Below are 21,128 nucleotides of genomic sequence, written 5' to 3' on the forward strand. Positions count from 1 at the left end.
AGCAGTTTCTCAGATATATTCGCGCCGCTCGACGACTGTGCCGCAGCTGCTCTCGAGCTTATGGGAGGAGCGTGAGAGAAGGCCGCACCTCGAACTCCGCCTCTATCGAGTTTTCCTTTGGCTCCAGATGGCGCTGCGATCGCGATCGTCGCCGTTGCCGCGCTCCAACTCGACGTCCACCTTCTATTTTCTCGTACACGGGGGTCTTCTTACGATTGCCATTTTACGATACCCCATCTGATAGACCCATTCTTCGACCAAGATAAGAGCAAATTGTGCGAGTGTGTAAATGACAGAATAGAAGACCTCTCCGTTGTATCCTGTTGGGCTTTCTAAACCTTAAACTCTAACATATCCGAATAACACGTAACATCAAAGGTAAGGTTAATTCAATTTCACCCGCCTAAAAATTTAGGTGTACCGTATGTAAATGACAAATATATCCGATGCTTGAACAGCTGTTTTACGTTGTTGTACTTTAATGCAAAAAGATTACGATTCTTTTTGTATGAAAAGTACATACAACCAATGTGTTATGTAGCGACTACTGTCGTTCCGTTATTGTTTATCGAAGTTAACCTACAACGTTCTATTCATGATGTATTGTAAGCGTTAATCGTTGAGTGGCGAAGCATAAGCAAAAATTTTGTACTATAACGACGATCTATTTTCGAAAATTTGAATATCTAATATTAGTACAAACGCAATTGTGTATGTATCGGTCATGATTGACCCAGCTTCGAGGATTAAAAGTTTACAAATAGGGAGGATGAAGTAGGGGAGAATCAGGAGTCTTGAGACAGGCTGAAAAAGGCCGCTTTCGTCGGGTCGACTTCTCCGGTTTGTAAAAGGCGGAAAGTATCGAGCATTAATACGAGGTATCAAGGGAACTTTACTTTTGACCGTCGAATAAACAGCCCAGGGAGGCGGAAAGGAGCGTGGTAGTCCGGGGGTGGAGGGCATCGCAAAAGAGCATCGAAGTATCAGACGCGTCGGTTCGTCCTTGGTTCCCTTTATTTCCGTACCGAGGCTTTTCTACTCCCGGGTTGTCCGGTTTTTCCAAGTTCTCCGAGGGTCGGCCGCCAAGTTTATTCAGTCCGCCAAACTTTGTAGTACAGCGTGTCGACCGCCAGAGGGCAGTACGTCGACGGACAAGAGGTGGGAACCGGAACTGAACGGCTGGCACCGGACATAACCACCTCCACCCTTCTTCTCCTTGCACCGTGCTGCTCCTCCACCTCCGACGGTGAGGGCGCTCGCGCGCACACATACACGAGTCGCGCTTTGTCCGGTCTCTCGGACGCAATTAGGGTGGGTCTCGGCCTTCAACCCCCTTGGGGGTGCCCGTTCGCTAAGTAGAAAAGCGTGTATCCACCTCCGACCTCGAAAGGCGGTGGGGTTTGTGTCTGGCTGTAACGGACCACGACCGACCAAGCCAGGACAGACGGATGGACGGATGGACTAGACTGCCAGCAGCTGACTACCAACCTCGGCCAACTTACCCCCCCCACCTCTGCTCCCCTTTGCTCTCCTCTGTCCACCAGTCCCACTTCCTGGACTTAGCCTTCGCTCTCCTACATCGCTTCCAAGACAAACATCCTCTCCTAGAGAACTTCACCGATCTACCTCACTACTACCACCCTCTACCCCTTGCTCCATCTCTGTCCCACACCCTCGCTCTTTATTCCTTTTTCTTCTTGGCTCGTTTTCGCTTCGCTTGTATATACAATACTTTGACCCTCTCGTTTCGTCACGTTCGATCACCGTAACCGTACAATCTCCACCGATACCTTTGTCGAGTGTTTACCGGTAGTTTGAGAAGTTAAGTACGTTAATGAAACGATTAACAGCCCGTTAGCGGATAGGGTGGAAATTTTTGTTCGACGCATTGAATATCAATTTTCACAATTTAGAGCGTCAGTTGGGTGATATTTCATGGAAGAGAAATTTTTTTTCCTTCAACGAGATAATTCTAGGGTAATTCCGTTGAATGGAAAATATTCGAATATAGGATGCTAGACATCGTTGAAGGAGATCTTAACACGGGTACGAGTTCGTAGTCAAATTGAATGTGTAATGGAGGTAACTCTCGCTCGTCATTTCCCCTCGCCGACCTAACGGCATAGAAACTGCAAGCGCCTTGTAATATTACGGAATACCTACATACCATTACACGTTCCGGGGTTATATAGAGCGCGGTGCTGCAGAACCGACGATGTTCTCTTTCTTTCGCGTGTGTAATACGGTTACCAAGCACAAAAGAATGAAATTCAAGTGATAATGAATATGATTCACCGTAATTATTTCTTATTCAAAATTACCAGCTGAATAAAGCCGGAAAACACGAGGAACTAATGAACGAACAAGGTAAAAGTTACTCAAAGGTATCGTTGAAAAGGTAGCATTACATTCTACCTTATTTCATTTCTACGCTAAATTCGCGTAATGTTCTAAAACAGAACGTATGTTGTACATAAAGTAATTCTCCTTCTACGTTTTCTATTCAATACACACGAAACATATTACGAAGCGTGAACCCTAAATTGAACAGAAATAACAGAAATAACTCTGGCTAATCATTTCCCTCGTCGAATAAGCGGGCAGACAAACTGGTAGGGTGGTGTGTAATATTACGCGGGTAGGTACATACTATTACACATCCTGCAAGGCAATGGCCAGGCAACGACGATACGCTCGGTTGGTAGGATATCCTTTGAAACACCCCACAAGGGGCTCGTTTGTCTAACCAGACCCACCCCCTTCTCGAGGATGGTAGCGTATCCAGGAGCACGTGGTTGTGCCCACTTCGTCATCGGGCACGGGAAGGCGCGAATGGAAGGGAGGGGTTGCTAGTCGGTGTTACGAGGCCGCAAGCCACCCCTACGTGTTACCAAACGGTGGTGGTAACGCTATCTTCTCGGTGGCCCATTCCGCCTCTAAATTGTGAGTAATGCTGATTATGTAAAAAGACTTTACGAGACGTTATTACCGTCGTTGCGATTACGATGTTATACGAGTCGCCGGGCGCGTTCAACCCCGTGGCGCTCGTAACTTCACCCCATGTATCTACACCTCTTTCTGGTAGCCACCTTTGCGTCTACCATTTCAACGTCTCGATCTCTCGTCTATTTGTTTCTTAAACAATACATAGTATCGATAAATTCGATTAATCTACTTTAATACAGTCAGCATTTTCAGCTGAGCTAATAAGAAATCGTTGTACCGTCAATGAAACGAAAGAACGAAAAGAACCGGCACGGCAATCACGGTTCTGCGCTCGATAGATACCGTCCGAACGAAAATGTCCAATTACACGCAACCTTACCACCTACCGAGTCGATCGCCACCGGTGAAGTTTCGTTATCGATCCCCGGCGACATAGTCGCGCGTTAATGAGGAAATCTGTGTGCGCGCGCGGCGATCGTGGGAGTATAAAGTGTCGCCGATGGTTCGACGCGTTTCTACCGGTGAAAGAGAAGAGGGCGAACAGCAGAGAGAGGATAGAATGAACGAGGTGGGAAAGAGAATCGAGCCGGAGGTCGAATCGGTCCCGGAGGGGAAGACCCGGTGCTTCTCTCTCGATACGGCACTGGCTGTAGCTGCGGACTCTGCACTGTGGACGATGATGCGCCAACGAGATAGGGGTAGATTGCAGGCCTGCCCCGCGTCCTGTTGGTGTCCGTGCGCCTGGCCAGAGCTGATACGGTCAGCCCTAGGATAAAGTAGATATTAACACGAGATGATCCGTTAATGAAGCGTATGTTCTACGCCGCGCACACGCCTAGTTCTCTCTCCACCTTCCCTCTTCCCTTCTTCTCGCGCTCTCTATTTCGCGACCACCCTCTCTCCTACCCTCTTTCCGCGGCTCTTTCTCTACCTCCGCCACATCTCTGTTTAACTCATCGACCAGTACCTACCCACCTATTACCAACAGCCTTTCCTGTTATCTTATCCGAACACCGGCAACCCAGCCGCGAATTATATTATTAACCCCCGACCACCCTGTACCTCGGTCATCTCGTCAACGAGCCAGCTTTTCGTTACTTGTTCCCAACGGAAGTGCAGCGAAACTTCGATGCTTTGCTAAGCTGTTTCGGTGGACACGTGTGCGATGATACAGGATTTTTCAGTTCATTGACATTTCTTTTATATTGTCTACTTTCAAAGTCCCTGTGACATAGATTCTGTACGAATGCTTCTAGTAAGTTAACAAAGTCCACTGACCCTTACCGTCCGTCTTTACACCTTTCGTAACAGTATCACCTGAATCTCTTCAGGTTATTAGGGTTGCCTTCCCTACCGTTCGCTATTGGCCCGATCCACTAATGCCTCTTAACCTTGTTACTTTAATAGACTATTAATACGAATCGTTGCTTTACAGACTCGACCGGAGTTTCAACACGTTCTTGGATGCCGCTCAACCGTCACCTGCCAACTATTCTAAAGGTAAGTCTCCTCACTGTGTGAACGTATGTATATATCTATAGCTCGTGTGTCTAACATCGTAACGAAAGGGGAACTCGGTAAACGATCATGGCAAAAATGTCATCCGTACGTTTTCGGTGGCCGTTGGTACGGTACCAGAAGCGAGTTCGAGCTATTAATAAGCAGTCTGTCAGAGGAGATCAAAACGAGGGGCTAACGAGCTGACGGCAATAAAGATTCTTGCCCGGCCGAGTACATACATCGCGCGAGGCTGATTAGAAAGACGCCCGCGAAAGCTCACGAACACGCGTACCTACACGGCCGAGGAACGTTGCTCGGATGATAAATCGAGAGAGTGTTCTTTTACGAAACGTCCCCAGGCCGGATTTGTCACCGGTCCGTCGCGATTCAAGATCTGGCACCATCTACTATCCCGGTTTTATTTTAAACGGTAATTTGTCCATTCGGGATACGCACAAATCTGTCGTGCAACAATGTTTGACATTGTTGAAAGAATTTACACCGAGTTGCGTTACGATATCGGACATGTTTCTTGTTTCATTTTTTATCTTGTGTAACGATCGTATGTGTGTTCGTTAATTGAATCTTGCTTTAAACCGATTTAAAATGATTAAAAAAAAAAATTCAAATATGTGATATTTTCTGAAAAGAAATCGACTTTATCTCTGTGAGAAATTGGTCGAGTGAGAAATTCTGGTGTAATTTTCAGAAATCGTTTAACACGTGAATTGAATTTCATGCGCGATACGTAACCTAGTACGCTTATCTTTTTCATCGCGAGCGATCTTATCGTCGAAGGGAAAAAATTAAATAACGTTGTTCAACATTATCGCACATTTATTTTCAGTGGCTTTCTACTGGCCTCGATCTTATTATACCCGATCGTTTAATTCGATTCGGCTGGTTTCGCTCTTATCGTTCGGTATCATCGTTCGTTCGGCCGGACGAATTCATAAACGAGCGGGTACAATAAATGGTTTTTGTCCGAGCATCGGGTCTCGGGTCATTCGGATATTCGCGTGTAAGCTGATAACGACCTACATAAACGAGTCATCGAACACTGGACTCGTTCACACTGCTGTCCTCGGCTGCTGTTGACCACCCACGACATCGATCATTCAACCGTTCTCGAGCTATCCGCGTTCGAAACGAGTTGAATGGAGATTTCGAAACTCATTGAGCAAATATAGAGCAAATGGAGCCCGTGTACGTCCATCGATTTACCTCCGATACAGCCAGATAGCCAACGAACGCTACAAATATCCCTCGCCATTCGATTGCCTCCATGCCAAATACATCAAATGATCCTTTTTCCAATTCTGCATATGTGAACACGTTGTTCTCTTCATATCCTTTCATTTTCTACTAACAAACTCTTTTTTTATTTTAAATATTTAAAATTTATTTTTTCATGTCAAATCGCGTCGAGGGTGGTAATTAAAATTTCGATAGAAATTGTGAGTTGAATTTCGAAAAGAAATTGTAATGTAAGAAGGGAAGCTGGTTCGATTGGATCGAGGAACGGTAGGATGGTCGATTCGATCGATCAGCGGTAAAACTCGGTTTCTCTGGAAGTAAAAAGGTGAGAGACCGGCCACGAGCCGGCTGAAAGTTTTCAGGCGCGATATCAAAGCGGGCATCTCGAACGGCGCCAAGGCCATAGTTAACGAGCTCCTCGTCTGGCCATTCAGCAGTAGGGTTCCCTTGTCGTCGTCGTTCTCCTCGTTGTCGTCGTTGTGGATTCGGTACGTACCTGTGCTCTTACCTGAGGCCCGTTCATTGCATCCTCTGGACCTGGCCAGAAACGGCGTACGCTGTAAAACCGGCGGGTCTCGTTCGAACAAAACCGCCCACTCGACGACCACCGTGCTACGCTTTCTCGTTCTTTCTCGTTCGACCACGCTTCAGACGTGTAACACGCTCGACGAAAAAACGAACAGGCCACGTTCCGTGTCGCGCAAATGTTCTTGGCCGTTCAAGCACCTACGAGACACGCGGTTGTCGAAGCTTCGTTTCTTCATCGACCATCGAGAAATCGGTCGAGACACAGGAAACTTTCGTTGAAACAAGGAAAAATGATTAGGAAATTGTTACCTTGAATGAGAAATCGTAATTTGAAAGAAAAGCTAGTTAGGGTGATGAGAGGTGAAAGAAAGGGAAGTCAGTAAACTCGCCATTCAGGCGAGGACAGGGGCCCTTGGAGTACCTGGAAACGGTGCTAATGATATGCCCGGGCCCAACCCGGTGAATGGAACGTTTCGGGAATTCTTGGACGGTTTCGTAGAATTAGGAATTCCGAGGACGGAGGTCCTCGTTCACGCCGTTTCTATCCCCCTGTCCTCCGGCTCGCCCTTTCTTTTCTGCTCGCCGCGTCTCGCGGATCAGAGCTGACTCCATAAAGATGTGGTTTGCAGCGGCAAAGAGGCGGGTGGAACGCTTTGTGGGAAACGCTTCTCCCCATCCTTCTATATCACCTTCATCCTTTTCTTTCTATCCTTATAACCTTCCCTTCGATCCTTCCCTCCATCTTTCTCTCTCTCGTCGTTCCATTCGAATCGTTCTTTCTCGACGACGCCACCGCTCCGGGCTGAGATTTATAAGCGCGAACGAGCCTTTCAGGGACGAACAACCGGCTCATCCTCGAATGGGAACAATTTAGAGAATAAGGACGCGTCAGCGCGGAAGCCGCGAGGGAGGCGAAAAGAGCAGTCATCGTCGCAAAAATTGCTCGCCGCGATTGTGTTTGCCCCCTTCGCTGACGAGATGCCCGAGTTTTATGAGATCCGGACTCCTTCGAAGGGACTTCCTTTGTAGCGACACGAATCCCCGTCGATGAAAATCGCGCGAGCGGAACCTTTATCCCTTTTATAAACCTTCCTACCGTAGACTAGTCAGCTATTTGCTTTTATTCGATTAACTTCCACGAGATCGTCAGGAGGGTGTCTTTCGAAATTTTATTAATTACCTTCAGGGCAAACCTCGGCGCCCTGAACTTTTAGAATACCTCCTGGTACACGAAGAACAGAGACCGTTTCGTTCGTTTCTTCAGATTCCCAGTTGCCTTTACGATGGTGGCTGGCGAAGTAGAAAACAGGTTTACCGGATGCTCCTTGATTCCCGGTGTGCGTCAATTGTTTTATAGCCTGTTCCCTCTTTCCACATCCCCTGACCGTGTCTCTTCTTCCAACCATTCGCGACACTCTCGATTTCTTCGCTTTTTACAGCCGTCCCTGGCTGCTACCGCCGTCGAGGTGGCGCCACGTTGTTCCATCGTTAGTCCATTTTTCTTTTCTTTCCCCCCCCCGTTTGAAACAAAATAAAAACCCTTCCCCTGTTTCGAGTGTATTATTTTACGCACCCCTGTTCGATCGCTTTTGCGGTGAACCGATCGAAAGGATGCGGAGAAGCTTGTTGGCAATCAAGTTGGAGATTTAAGAGGTTCGAGCTGAAATTGTACTTCTGCGGAATTCTGGTTAGCGCATCCGGTGAGGAAGAAAACGAGGAACGAATTTCAGTTTCGTTAGATTTATGCAAAGTTAAATGTTTACCGAGGAAAATCGAGCACGCGCAATGTATCTCAATTTCTGCTTACCGTTTTTCCCTTATCTGGGTGGTCGCGTACGTGTAAGAAACCGCGAACAATTTCCTCGAAGCGGTCTCACGATTACGTGTAATCGTTCTTGAAATCTATCGCGCGCGCAGAGCACGTGCTCGGGGTATGACGTTCCTCGAGGTTCCCGGAACGGAAGTGGCACGGTAAACGTGCCGACTGGTTTCATCGGGCTCGTAACTTGCTTCGGCCAAATCGCAGACACGCTTCGGAGAAAGGGGGAAAAAAGAGCATTCGAAGGGAGGACGAAAGGGGTGGTGTAGCGGTGGCGTGTACAAGGGGTTAGAAGCGAGTGTAAGCTTCGCGGACTTTTCGCCGCTTCTTTCGTTTCCTTTCCTTTCCTTTCCTTTCCTTTCTTCGGCTAACGAACCTATAAATATGCATCACTTTGAACTGCCGTGTGACTGGCGCGCACGCGATTGAATAACCGGAAAGGCCCTCGGTAGACCTCGCGAGGCCTACTTGTACGCGGCGGAGCGATGTCCCGATAATTATAGTGACGATAATGAGCACGCTTGTTCCATCGGTATAAATTCAGGCTCCACGTGTCGTTCGAGACTGATTTCAACGCGAATTTTCCTCTTTGCCAAATCGAAAGACGAGAAGCAAAATTTTCGGATGTTCCTGGTCGAGGGATTTCTTCTTTTAGAATTCCCAGAAGTTTCCGAGTTCAATGTACCCTTTGAAAAATATTCCCTCTCGTTTAAAAGAGGGTACGATACAACCGAGAAGTCTCACACTGGTGCAACAATCTTCCATTTCCTTCTTCTATCGGAACAAGCACTCGATTCTGATCCCAAGGAATTGAACGCGTGTTCTAATTGAAAGTAAATATAATCAGTGACCCGAAGTCAGCGTTCTCATTAGTAGGCTCGTTCTCCCGTAAAATAACGGTTTCCATTCTTCATTTACCCCTTTCTCACGAAATCTTTCAACGAATTATCTCATTTTCTAAGATTCTCTATCAGTCCACTATCGTCTAAAACCATTTTCTCTAACACGTAATAAAACATATTCAACAGTTGTCCAATTAAATCTCCTCTCAACCATATCCTTTCTTATTATCATTCTTCAATTGTAAACACGTAATTGAAGGGGGAAATGGAAGGGAAGTGAAAGTTAAAAGGGTGTCGATTTTGACAGGGTTGCAAATTTTTGTCCCCGGGAATAAAAGAGACAGGAGGCGATCTTCTTTTCTGTTATCGTGATGGTTCGTGTTTACCTCCCTCGTTCTCCGCTCGTTGGCGCCGAATGAAAAGGAAAGGCAGTCGGTTTTATTTTATCAGACCGATGGGAACAGCGTGAGAATTCGTTTACCTTTTTCCCATTAAGGAACGTGGATGGTGTCGGCCGTTGGGGTCGGGCTTTGCGGAACCTGGGCTTGCCGTGTCATCAACGTTTTATTTCCACCTTCTTCCGCCATCGCTCCGGCAAGCAACGCAAAAGTTTAATTAATTTCGAGCCACCGGCATTAAGTGGCGCGGTATCGGGTAGCCTCCTCGCCAACCCCTCGTCTCGTGATCGTTCCTCTCAAACTTTCTTCCTTCCTTTCTTTCTTTCGCATCGAAGACGACCTGACCTCCTATACTGTGGCTTGCTCGATTAAAAATTAGCCAGTTCGCCGACCGTGCGACTGTGATAAACTCGAATCGTTCGTCATAGTCTGAACTCTCTTTCTCTTGGATTACTCGGGAACATCCACGAGTACTATAAATAAAGAGATCAACGCTCGGATTTGCGAGTGAGACAGGTTTTTTCGTGTCGCTACGTATGTAGAGGATGCATTTTTTATTTTTTCTTAATTATTGCGATTCCTTCTGACACAGGTCACGAGTTCGCCATTAGACCGGATGACTTCTGGACACCGAATTCGTCAAAGTTTCGACACGTCGGTTTGCGATGTTCAGCGGGTTCCGGTCGACGGTCAAGCCAACGTCGGTAAGTTTGTTTGTTCTCCGGACGGATCGGAAGGGTACCGGTGACTGATCACCTACGAAACCAAGAAGGGTTTTCGCGGCAAATCCTCGAGGACAGGGGTCGCGGTCGTGGCTTACGATGGCATCGTGGTCAAATACCACCCTTATAGCTCGACGACAGCCCCTTCTCGTTAAGCGCTAAGTAAAGTCCCGTCAGTCCGTAAGAGAGTGACAAATATATCGAATACCTGTGAAATTCGAAAAATTTTATCAATGAAACATTTTATTGTTACATCGACGATGTTCGATTTCTTTTTGCTAACGATCAGTCTTCCTCTGATCTTGTTTCTCAGCGCTTAGGTAACCCTCTGATCGGTCCTAGTCAAGTATATTCGTAGATCAAAGAATCGTAGCGAATTCTCGGGGCGAACATCGCCGATGAAAGCGCGTGGCATTCCCAAAGAGACTTGTCGCTCCTTGGAACGCGGTGTACGAGCGGTTTGAAACACGTGTCTGTGTCGCAACGCGTTTTCGACGGGCGACAAACGTTCGCGAAACGATGTACACCGACCTAAGACGGTAGAAAACGGGATCGAGGGGCGTCGAAACGACGACTAGGCGAGTATTCACCATCGGCGTCGCGTATTTTTCGCGCGTAGATCGAGCGTGCGACGCGTTTACGCCTCCGTGGCACGCCTCGATAACAAATCATCGACGTCTCGTCTCGCGGAGCGCGTATCTTTTGCGCTCGACTCGTTTCAACGAGCGACTCGGCAAGTTCTCTTGTCGTTGGCTCCGACGGGTGAAAAAGATTCATGGGATCGCGCGGACGGGAATAGTCTCGTCGACGAGGCAGCCAAAGACGACGCCTCTTGGTCTCTCTGCTCGACGAGGAATGCGCTTGTCCCGGCCTGTGAACCCGCTCTTCTAGCGATGGACTTGATTCGGGCATTGTCGCTCGCTTTGTCGCCTTCTCGTTTAATCCTGTTGATTTGTTGGGTTCGTTAAGCTCGCTGAAAGCTCTTGCCGCATTTCGTCCATCCTTATGATTTATCCTTGATCAAGAATTAATTAGACCCAGCGATTCCTTTCGCTGCTCAAATTTGACTCGTTGAATCGCGCTTCCTCTCATCGCTAGACGGAGGAACACTTTTATTTCGAACCGTGGGCACTCGCGCATGCCTGTCGTCGCGGCGTAAACTAGCACCGCGACGCTCGAGTGAGCTCGTTCCTCGTTCGGTAGGGAACGCGCGAGGATATTTCACGGGACGTCGGTGCATCCATCAAGCAGAGCTTTGGCTTGCACGGCAGCACTACCGTACGCGCCAGCAAAGGTTAGAAGTCAGGTGAAGGAACGAGCGCGTCGACGAATTGCCGGGTCTGCTTCTCGGATTAGGGATAGTCCGAGATCAAACGGCGACGCTCGGAAAGCCCGCGAAATTTGTCTTGGAAATATCAGACGATCGAGTCCCCTACCTCTTCTCTGTACCTTGATAAAGATTAATCGATGGATTAATCGCAATTCATACGAGACTCTTTTAAACGAAATTCATAGAATCAGAATTCCTGCGTGCTATTACAAGTTACAATAACCCTTGCACGTGGTGTTTAATTCCATCGGGGCTGCCGTGTGTTCGGGCCATTAAACGGCCTAGAAATATCTTCGTGACTGATGGAAAGAATCTTGGTTACAAGTTGCGCCCAGGAACAAGCCTCGCGGCACGCTGGACCACGCTAATCCGAGTACGTTTCGCGCTTGTTCATTAATCATTTTAGCGGGGATACCTTGCTTGTAGGGGCAAAGGTCTCGATGAGTTATCGGTTGCAGCGCGAGCAACGTCGAGTCTTCCTAGAGAAGATGGCACGCTTAGCGATCGCTTTGAAGCGGCGCGGTGGCGCGTCACCGGGTTGCTGACAACTTGGTTCGCGATCCATTAGAGACAGAATGCGAAACGAGCCGTACACATTCGCTAGACAAATGAATCGCAGACCCTTTATTCGGTGTCGAGGTTTCAACGCTGTAACGACTTAACCCTGGCGTGCCTTTCGACGATAAAACGACATCGATACGTTTCACGCAGACAAAGATCACTGTATCTCTCTGTAATTATTACGAATCACCAAATAGAGGAGCTGCTAAGAGGATTATCAATTCATCAGAGAAATTGTTTAGCGTTGACGGTGACGCGAGAGTTCCATCAGAATTGCTGAAGAATACGTCTTTGTTTATGCAGTTAACAAAAGAGCCCCGCGAATGGATAACGTTCTGACTTTCATCCCTGGTGACTGTTGGTCGCTGGAGTCGGCGGAAGCACTTGAGGGCCAGGGTTGGAAATGACGTCTAGCCCGTGGGTGGAAGCGGGAAAAGAGACGACGATCGGCACCGAACGCGGAAGAAGAACCCTTTCGCGCTGTTGCCTCGACGGGAATTATTTAAATGGATTACCGCGGCAACTCCGTGGCAAAGTTTTCCGGGGGATTCGCTGATCCGCTCTTAAAATTTAGATGGATTATAAGGAGACACCGAGAGAGAGAGAGAGAGAGAGGGAGAGAGAGGGTGCAACCAGCGAAAAGACGAGGAGACAAAACGAGAAGACGAGGCGGCAGACTTCGTACTTATTATACTTAACGGGGGACGGCGTCTTTTTAAAGGGGCTAACAATGAGGGATGGTACCCGCAACCCCCTTCCTCTTTTCCTCTTCAACACCCCCGTGCGACGCGAACACCCACCCGTCCACCCGTCTTCAAGAAAATGTTTAATGCCGTGGAAAGTAAGACGCGGTAATTAATATCCATTATCTTCTATGCTGGCGACCTTCATCCAATTAGCATCGCGGATCCCACGACGCGGAAAACCCGAGACGCATTAGCAAAGACCATCGTCGAATCGGTGGGATTTTTCGACGTTTCCGTGTGAATGCTATTTTAGGATATTCAACCCTTTCGGGTCTATTGCTTCGCGTCACACAATTCATTAACCCTTCTGTTACGACCATGACATCAAATTTTATTCTTTTACCGTGATATTAATACAATTGCGAGAACGCTAGAGGCAAGTTTTGCGAGGATGTTATACGTCGAGAATTAATTCAGACGAGGTAGATGCATTCACGACAAAATCCCGCAACAATACAACAGATCCGACGATCTGCAAGACTGCAGTTTCCTCCGGCAGTATTAGCAGCTGGCGTGTATTCGCGGTTAAATGCGGTTGTAATCTTAGAAATTCCCCTGACGTGGATCCATCGTTGCGTTTTGTAATACACACGCGTCTATCCCTCTAAACGGTTTATGTTACCTAGAAACTTGGAGAACAATTTTTATTTCCAAATTACTCCTTCCAAAGTCTCCTGTAGGAATTGATGCAACATGTTCGCCTTCTGGTGTGTCAGCTTTACATAAAACACCAGTGTCTTCTCTTCGATGCTCGCCATACATTAAAATAGCAAAACGGTTCCAATGAAAATCATTCTCTGACGTAACCAAGAACGCTCAATAACTCTGGCATATTCCCCTATTATAGATGACGCTGAATAATTCGAAGCTACTTCTCCCGACGAATCTAAGATTTTATTTTTCCCTCGAATTACCAGTGTATTTCTATCTATTTTTATAAAACGTATACAAAGATGCTTCCACGAAAATTAGACATGGAAAATGATTTAAATTTAAATTACATTCGCTTTTCGACGCCAACCGATCATTATTCGCGGGTAAACGCTTTCGTGATAATTTACAGCGCGACGAGGAAGCTCGGTAGAGGAACCATAATTAAGAGTAGGGACAATTAAAGCGTAACACGATCTCGTCGAATTAACGTAGGAAGGTTTGCGAGAGGGCCCGGTGATATAGCAATAACGCGAACGACACGAGGAAAGCAACGATTAAAGGGGGTTGGCTGGCGGAGGGATAAAGGTAGCGGCTAGCTACGATAATAACACCGATTATCGGCGGTATTCGGGAAATTACTGGTAAGCGGCGGGCCCGGTACATAATTGAACACTGGCCAGATACTATTCCGTGTGCTCGCAACACCGTTTTGGCGTTGGTAGCCACACACGCGTGTGTACGGCGCGCGAACCGCTAGCAGCCGTGCAACACACAACACTCGGCCTGGCGGCGAGGTTCACTTACACCGGTACGGAAACACGGCTATCTATCCGGCGGAGGTTTATACGCGTGTTGCCGCTGTAAACTCGCGCCCGGGTACCGGCTACGTAATCGTACGAGATCCCATTGCATGAATATAATTTGCATACAAGTTGGTTATATGGCAGGGGCCGGCATCAGCTGGCTCGACCGTATAAACGATTATATGGAGCCAACAGATGTAGGCGGACCCGCGACCCCGCGTACCTCCGCAATTCCGCGTTCTACCTTTTACGCCCTCCTACCCTTCACGCTTGCGTTATCGCTAAATACCCTGCTAATGGCAACGGCGTACAATTTATGACAACCCCTTTACCCGGCTTTGTTGGACCGGTTGAAGAATCCTCGTCAAAGAATCGCGCGGCTCTTCGTTTTCGATCCTAACGGACAAAGAACTGTTCTTCGATGCTACCTTTCGTATTTCTTCTCGCAGAATTTTCAATTCAAAATGTAGCCAAGTGTACGGTTGTTTGCCGCGAAAAGAAGTAGCTAAAGCAACACGGTCAGACCTAGAAGATCGGCACGTCATTAAGCGAGAGTAACGTTGTCGCGGCATTCGTCTCTTTCCTTTTTCCTTCCTGCCTTCGTTCGTTTCGCGTTCGTTCGTGTCGAGGTTAGACGAAGATCCTCTTTTTCGTGCGCCGCGGCATCCCGCAGTGAACATCTAATCTAATGGGAGAGACTGTCGACTGACAGAAAGAGAGAGGTGTGGGCATTTTAGGAGAAAATACCGCGGCGAACCTCGATTGTCGTTTGACCATCAGGGTAGAAGAGAGATGGAGAATGAAGGAGGGAGAGAAGTAACAGAAGGCAGAAGCGAAAGAGCAAGGTGGAAAGATCCTTTGAAGAAGCCGCCACCACTTGTTGGTCGATCAGCGGCCCCCTTTAAATTCGATCGCCAGTCTCCTGCCTCTCTCTTCCTCTTCTTCTTCTTCATCGACAGGATAGGCGCCCTTTTAGGGGAGGACACTGCGTTCCCGTGCACGCCTCGACGGCCACGCCGGGCGTTACAGATTTTCGTTTACATTTAGAAGGCTGAAACGCGCCAATAAATTCTACGGCGCCCTGCGTCCACCCTTTAGCGCCGTGCCAGCACACGAAACGCCGACCGAACCATCTTCCTCCTTGTTCAAAGATATCGGGACCCCGGCCGTGTTCACCGCGAACGGAATGCTTCATCGGCGTCCAAACGATCGATGGTTAATTGTTCTTCCCTGCACCCATTCGTCCAACCGCGTCTACTTTATCGTCGCTTTGATTTACCATCGGACATTTCAAGAATTTCAATGTTTTATTCCCGGAATATTATTTACAAAATAATTTCGCGCAAAGTAACATAAAGTACGGAAGGGTTTTTGCCATTTGGAGAGAACTTCCAAGTGCCTTTCCGCTCGTCCTCAATGGTATCAAGCAATTTACACGAGGGTCGACGCGTGACCTACCCTCGTCGGCATGGCGAGGATCCAGCAGGCGCGAGCCTCTTGTCGTTATGGCGGAGGCCATTTGCCTTTGAAAAGGAAGAAGCCAAGGGTATCGTGAAATACGACTGTACTACAAATACGCTTAATTCGTGCCAGCGTGCCGCGATTACTCGCCGGATGAATTTTAAAAAAGTTTACAAGTAGCTGTGTCATAAATTTTCCTATCGTTATCATCGTCGAGTACACTCGGTTTCTTACGATAATTGAAAATTACAGTACACGAGATCGCGTAACTTTGATTACGATTAACTAACCCCGGTGGGGCGAAGTCGTGTTCGAAAGCGATTTCCTTTCTCAATTACGCTCGACTAGAAGGGTACAAACAACCCCCTGTAGCTAATCTCGATTGATCGGCAAGTTCCGCGTTTGAGGGTAGAATTTCAAGCTTTTTTAACCCCCTGTTTTATTAGCGAGTAAAATCGCACGCGAACATTCTTCGATGTTGTACAGCGTAGCCATTAAGCGGAAAAGTCGTGGCTAAGATTACAGGCAGCCCTAATCTCTTCCAGGTCCGCGTTCTGCAAGCCGATACAGATATCCTGACCCACTTATAAATGTCCAGATGTCGTGTTTCTCAACCTTTAAACCTATCGCGTAATCGTTACAACGTTCACATGCGACCGGCTGCCGCCTGATAATACGTATCAGGTAACCGAGCCAGCCACCTGATATTCGACGGTGCAAAAATATCAGCAGAACGACGCGCGGATATCAATAACGACACGAAAGGAATATTTTCTTTCCCCTCTTCTTCGCACGGGGTGGAATGGCGACGAAACGAAATGGCGGTCATAGATCCTTAATAACTCTTCTGTACAGTCGTTCGCGAGAGACCTTCTAAAGGAGCTCGAATAAAATTGATGATCGTTAATCCATCGACTGGTTAGCACGGATTTCCATATCGTAATCGGTGTTAATTCGGGTTGGTAATCGGTTTAGGCTCCGTGTAAGAAAACGATGACGGTAGCGGTTTCGTAAGGACCAGTTATCTACGAGCGGCGTGTACTCGATAATGTTGGAACAAAGTGTTGTCTGACGGGGCCGATTACACGAATGCTGGAAAAGTAAGTGGCCCGAAAGTTAGCTGTTCGGACTGAAAGGGACGAAGAAGAGACAGGAAGCGGCAAGGTGCGTCGGTTAGAAGGTCGGCCAAAAGGGTGAGGGAAGTCGGTCGGCCATATTGAAAGAGGGTGGACATAGAGAGTGAAAAAGAGAAAGAAATAGAGAAAGAGAGAGGAGAAGGGAAAGAAAGGCGCCAGTCGGTCGCGTCCTCGAAGGAAAGAGACCACGAAGAGAGGTTTGCTGCGAGCACGCCACTGTGTCGAGAGTGAGCACCATCTTGTTAACAGTCGAGTTCTTTTTCCATCGGCGTCGACTCCGATAGGCCTACGGGATCATGGTGGGCGTTCTTCCTCGTCTTCCTATTTTGTCCACTGGTTCATGCTCCGCCTCGAGTGGTAGCCTTGCTTCTCCTGCACGCGATCGGTTGCTGTACGCCGAGCATCGGTTCCCTTATACACCATCCACTGACCGATCTTCGACGATAGGAGCGACCAGTTTCTTCCTAACGTCTTTCATTACCTCCTTGCATTGACCCAACCGCGACACCACTCGCTGATAACCACCTGTTCCTTCCGATAATGCTTCGCGCAAGAAACAAAAGGGTGCGGACAGAAGGGGTGCGAGGAAACAAGAAAATAGTAGTCCAAATTCGAATGCAAGAAAAGAGACATCCCGTACTCTTGATCTCAATTTTCCAATAAACCCTACTATAAATTTAGGGGTGTCAAGTTTCATTTCCAATATTGGTTCCAATTTTTCAACAATTCCGCAAGATCAAGGCAGTGGTCGTTTCTGAACGGATTCCGCGACGGATTATCTCGATCTACATAATTTCGTTACACCGCTCACGGTGTGACCGAATTTCTCGTCCTCTTAATCGGCCGATCGCGACACATTAAAGTATCGTATATCAAGCTTGTCATTTTTCGGGACCAGTTCCCAAAGTCGACAACCTAATTGCAGATCGAAAAGAACCGGGTCGGTCACGCGATCACGATGGACGCTTCGTTCGCTCCATCGAGTGTGGATCCTTTTTCAAAGTTTATCGTGAAACGGCGCGTTCGAGGGACAGGTGCGACTAACCTTGAGACAAGGCTGTCCAACCAGCTGCTTTCCTCTCGAACGTGTCGCCGTTTGCGCGCGCGGAGCACGGCATTTCGTGCAACGGATTGCGAGAAGAAGGGAAAAATAGAAGAAGGTAAAGCGGAGGAATAGGGGAAGATACACATCCATTACCATCAGCATGCAAATTAGATCGAGGATTACCGCAAATCCTTTCGTAACAATCATGCCGCGGAGCGACCACTCTTGGGGAAAAGCCGGGACACGAGGGTGAGAGAGAAGAAGGGAGTAGGATGGTGTCGAGAGATAAAGGTTCGAAAGACAGAGAGGAACTTCTCCGCAAAACTCCTCGTTGGAACTTAATTATCGTCTGCCATTGCTGTCGGGGATGCTTTACGAGCGGTGTACGAACGCGCGAAAGAAGCCTTTTAAAATTGTCGAATAAACACGGTTGACCCTCGAGCAGGATTTTTCCTTGAAAAAAATTACCAGCCAACTTCTACCTAAAGTTTCCATCACGGTGTCACCTTAAAAAAAAATAGAGAACCAAGGTGTCTATAATTGGCATGAAGTAAATTCTGTCCAGGTATTTAGCCATCGATCGGAGCGACAGGCGATTTTCCTACGTGTGAAACGTTTATCTGGTCGCTCACTTGCCGGACAAGTTTCTTCAATTATGCAGCATCGAACAGCGTGAAACGTTGCTGAATAATCGAAGGGAAGTTTGCCTGGAAACGTCACAATAAACGCGTTGTTTCCTTTTCGGAGCAGCATTCCAAAAGTGTCCCCTGATTACTAGCCGAAGCTGACATAATTTCCATTCGTCGCGATGCTCGAACAACCGTCCTCTCTGTTTCTAATCGAATCCAGTGAATCGGTGAAATCGAGGAAGTTGTGACATAAATATGATTATTTAATCGGATACCACGGAGAAACAAGAGGATTCATTCATCTGTACGCGATATCGATGCTGAAACGATGATTAAATTGATCGAACCGGAAGAGCAATTCCACGTATAGAGAAAGAGATAGATAGATCTCATTCATCGAATGTTCTGAATTTACTCGGAACACTTTGATGGTGCGTACGTTACGGATTATCCTGTTTTTCTTCGAGCTTTCCTCCTTTTGGTTCAACAGCTTCCCCTCTCGTTATCGCCAGGCTTTATGATTATTGTCCTCGTATCGATGTACACGGTTGTTGAACACCACCGGCAACAGCTCAGGGAATTCACGTATTAGCGAGAACTCCGGGGCCGGTTTAACGGGGTCGTTCGATTCGCCTGGTGTAAAGGCGAGAGAGGAAAACCGGAATTGCATCATAGCTCACCCTAACCGATACTTTATGGGACTACCGGTCTTATAGAATTTCAACGTTGATGCACGAATAGATACACGATGGAGAAATTAAGCGAAGCCACGTTAAATAGCGATGGGATGGTAATTCCTCTCGTTTCTCGTCGATGGAATGCGCGAGTATCGCGGAAGCAGTCGAATGTGAAATTTCAGTAATTTCTACATTTTTCTTATCTTACTCTTAATGATTAGAAATGACAAACGAAGATTCATGCAAAAGGTCTTTTAATATTGAAATTTCAAAGTAATTACCACGTATAATGATCAATGAAAACATTCAAATAGAATCTGCTGAAAGATCTAAAGGCATAGGTTGATGAGACTAGTTCGTAAAATGGCACTATTAGCCAGATCCACGAAAGCGTGAAATCGGTAGCCGTGAATCATTACAGGGAATCAAAATTCAGGCGCCAAGGAAAACTGGCTTGCCATGGATAAGAAACGAGCGATTCTTATCACATTTATGCGTGTGCAGCAGCACCTTCTCGTCGACATTCCCCGTTGGAAGGAGCTGCATTAGAAAGCATGGACGATTCTTCGAGCTCGGACAAATGGCGTAATTAAAAGCGGCTCCCCGGCACGATGTCCCGCGTTAACTAGATAAGTGTAATACAAAGTGCGTAGCGACATTTCGTGCGAACGTTACACGGTTTACGGTGGAGGCGTTAACCGAACCGTAACGCGTACAGGGTGTAATCTAAAAATTAATTAGAAAAAAAATCGTATAAAAATGTTTCTATTCGATGTTATTTTAAAATTGGAGCCAGTGGTGTGATTTAGAAATGAAAGATTTCCAAGTGGAAAAAAGTTAAATTGATATTAGAGAGTATTAAATCTTAATTAGCCTGCTATTTCCATTCGATCGGTTAAGCAGTTAGTTAAATAATGGATACCGCAAATTAAAATACACCCTGTATATATTGGACGAAGGAGAAAGAGGAGTGTCCGGTAGCCAAAAGCAGCGTTGTCCCCGTAGAACTGGATCTATAAAGATAAGAGAGGCCTGTGGGTTGCCTTGCAAAAAGTGATCACCTCGTGGTTTCATCTTGAACTCGATATCGTGGTAGTCGAGGACAAGGCTGGCTAAGATTCCGAACAAATCGGGCAATTAGCGAGTAGTACTCGGAACGGTGAATCAAGCGGAACGAAGCGACGATACCGTTGCCATTGCTACCGTTTCTCGTTGCCAGGAACGATGAGAAACTCGTATCGGAACGCGTTCATTCGAAACTTATTGCGTAAACGCGGCTCGTTTCAGCCGCGATAAAAGCTGATATCGAAGGAAGAAGCATCGTACGAAGCGTTTACCGTTTTACTCGCCAGTATTTCTCACGGTAAAATCCGCTCCGATGGACGTCGATTCTCCGTTTCCTCGACATTACTTTACGCGTAATTTCAGGTAGTTATCTAGCAAGGAAACGTTTCGGATCTTCCCGTTCTATATTTTATTATACCAGCGAGATCAGAGGGGTTACCGTAATGGAACGACGTATCGAGTACGCTTAAGAAAGAAACGTTCATTATGCGGGTTGGCTGATGAGAAAAAGGGGTGAATAAAATCGAACCGCGCGTAAATAATGGACGTTTGGTGAGCGATAGTCGCGTCTTGACGAGAAGAAGCGACGAAGGCATAACCTGGCCCCCTGCCGAGGGTGAGCTTTCATTAGGAGCAAGGCTTGTCAACGACACACCCTTCGCGAGCCAAGGGAAGAAAACAGTGCGGTGGCGGTAAGGGTTGCACAAGCTCGTCGCGCGATAAATTACCCCGGACGGTGACTTAATGCCTTCGCAGAACTTCTTTTCAATCCTCACTGACAGACTTACCCTCGTTTCGCCACCAACGAACGCTTTGACTCGCTTAAACGCCGCTTTGCGGCCCGTTCGCTTGAAAAATAGCTTTTCGATGGGCTCTAATTTCTTTTTTTTTTTTCTTCTTCTTCTTTTTCAACACTGTGCGCCCCCTTGTATTTCAGGGGAAGGGAGATGACACCCCTACCTGATCTACATTCTCGTGCAAGAGGCACACGATACGCGCGGTGCATGTC

General features: G+C 47.3%; 1 protein-coding gene across 9 annotated transcripts in view; it reads left to right on the forward strand.

Moving 5' to 3' along the window:
- Positions 1 to 164: 164 nt before the first annotated feature.
- The window catches only part of LOC143305696 (uncharacterized), a 132,761-nt gene continuing 111,797 nt past the window's right edge, over positions 165 to 21,128 (forward strand). For 7 of the 9 annotated variants that reach the window (XM_076690270.1, XM_076690269.1, XM_076690271.1 and 4 more), the window contains exons 1-3: positions 165 to 378; positions 4,382 to 4,446; positions 9,883 to 9,994. In XM_076690270.1, the coding sequence (XP_076546385.1) occupies positions 4,411 to 4,446; positions 9,883 to 9,994 (148 nt within the window). In that variant the 5' untranslated portion in view covers positions 165 to 378; positions 4,382 to 4,410. Of the gene's footprint in view, positions 379 to 4,381; positions 4,447 to 9,882; positions 9,995 to 12,206; positions 12,397 to 21,128 lie in introns of those variants that run through there. The other 2 variants (XM_076690267.1, XR_013062788.1) reach the window with 2 other exon arrangements.

Source organism: Osmia lignaria, chromosome 9 (assembly GCF_051020975.1).
Source record: "Osmia lignaria lignaria isolate PbOS001 chromosome 9, iyOsmLign1, whole genome shotgun sequence".
Taxonomy (NCBI): Eukaryota; Metazoa; Arthropoda; class Insecta; order Hymenoptera; family Megachilidae; genus Osmia; species Osmia lignaria.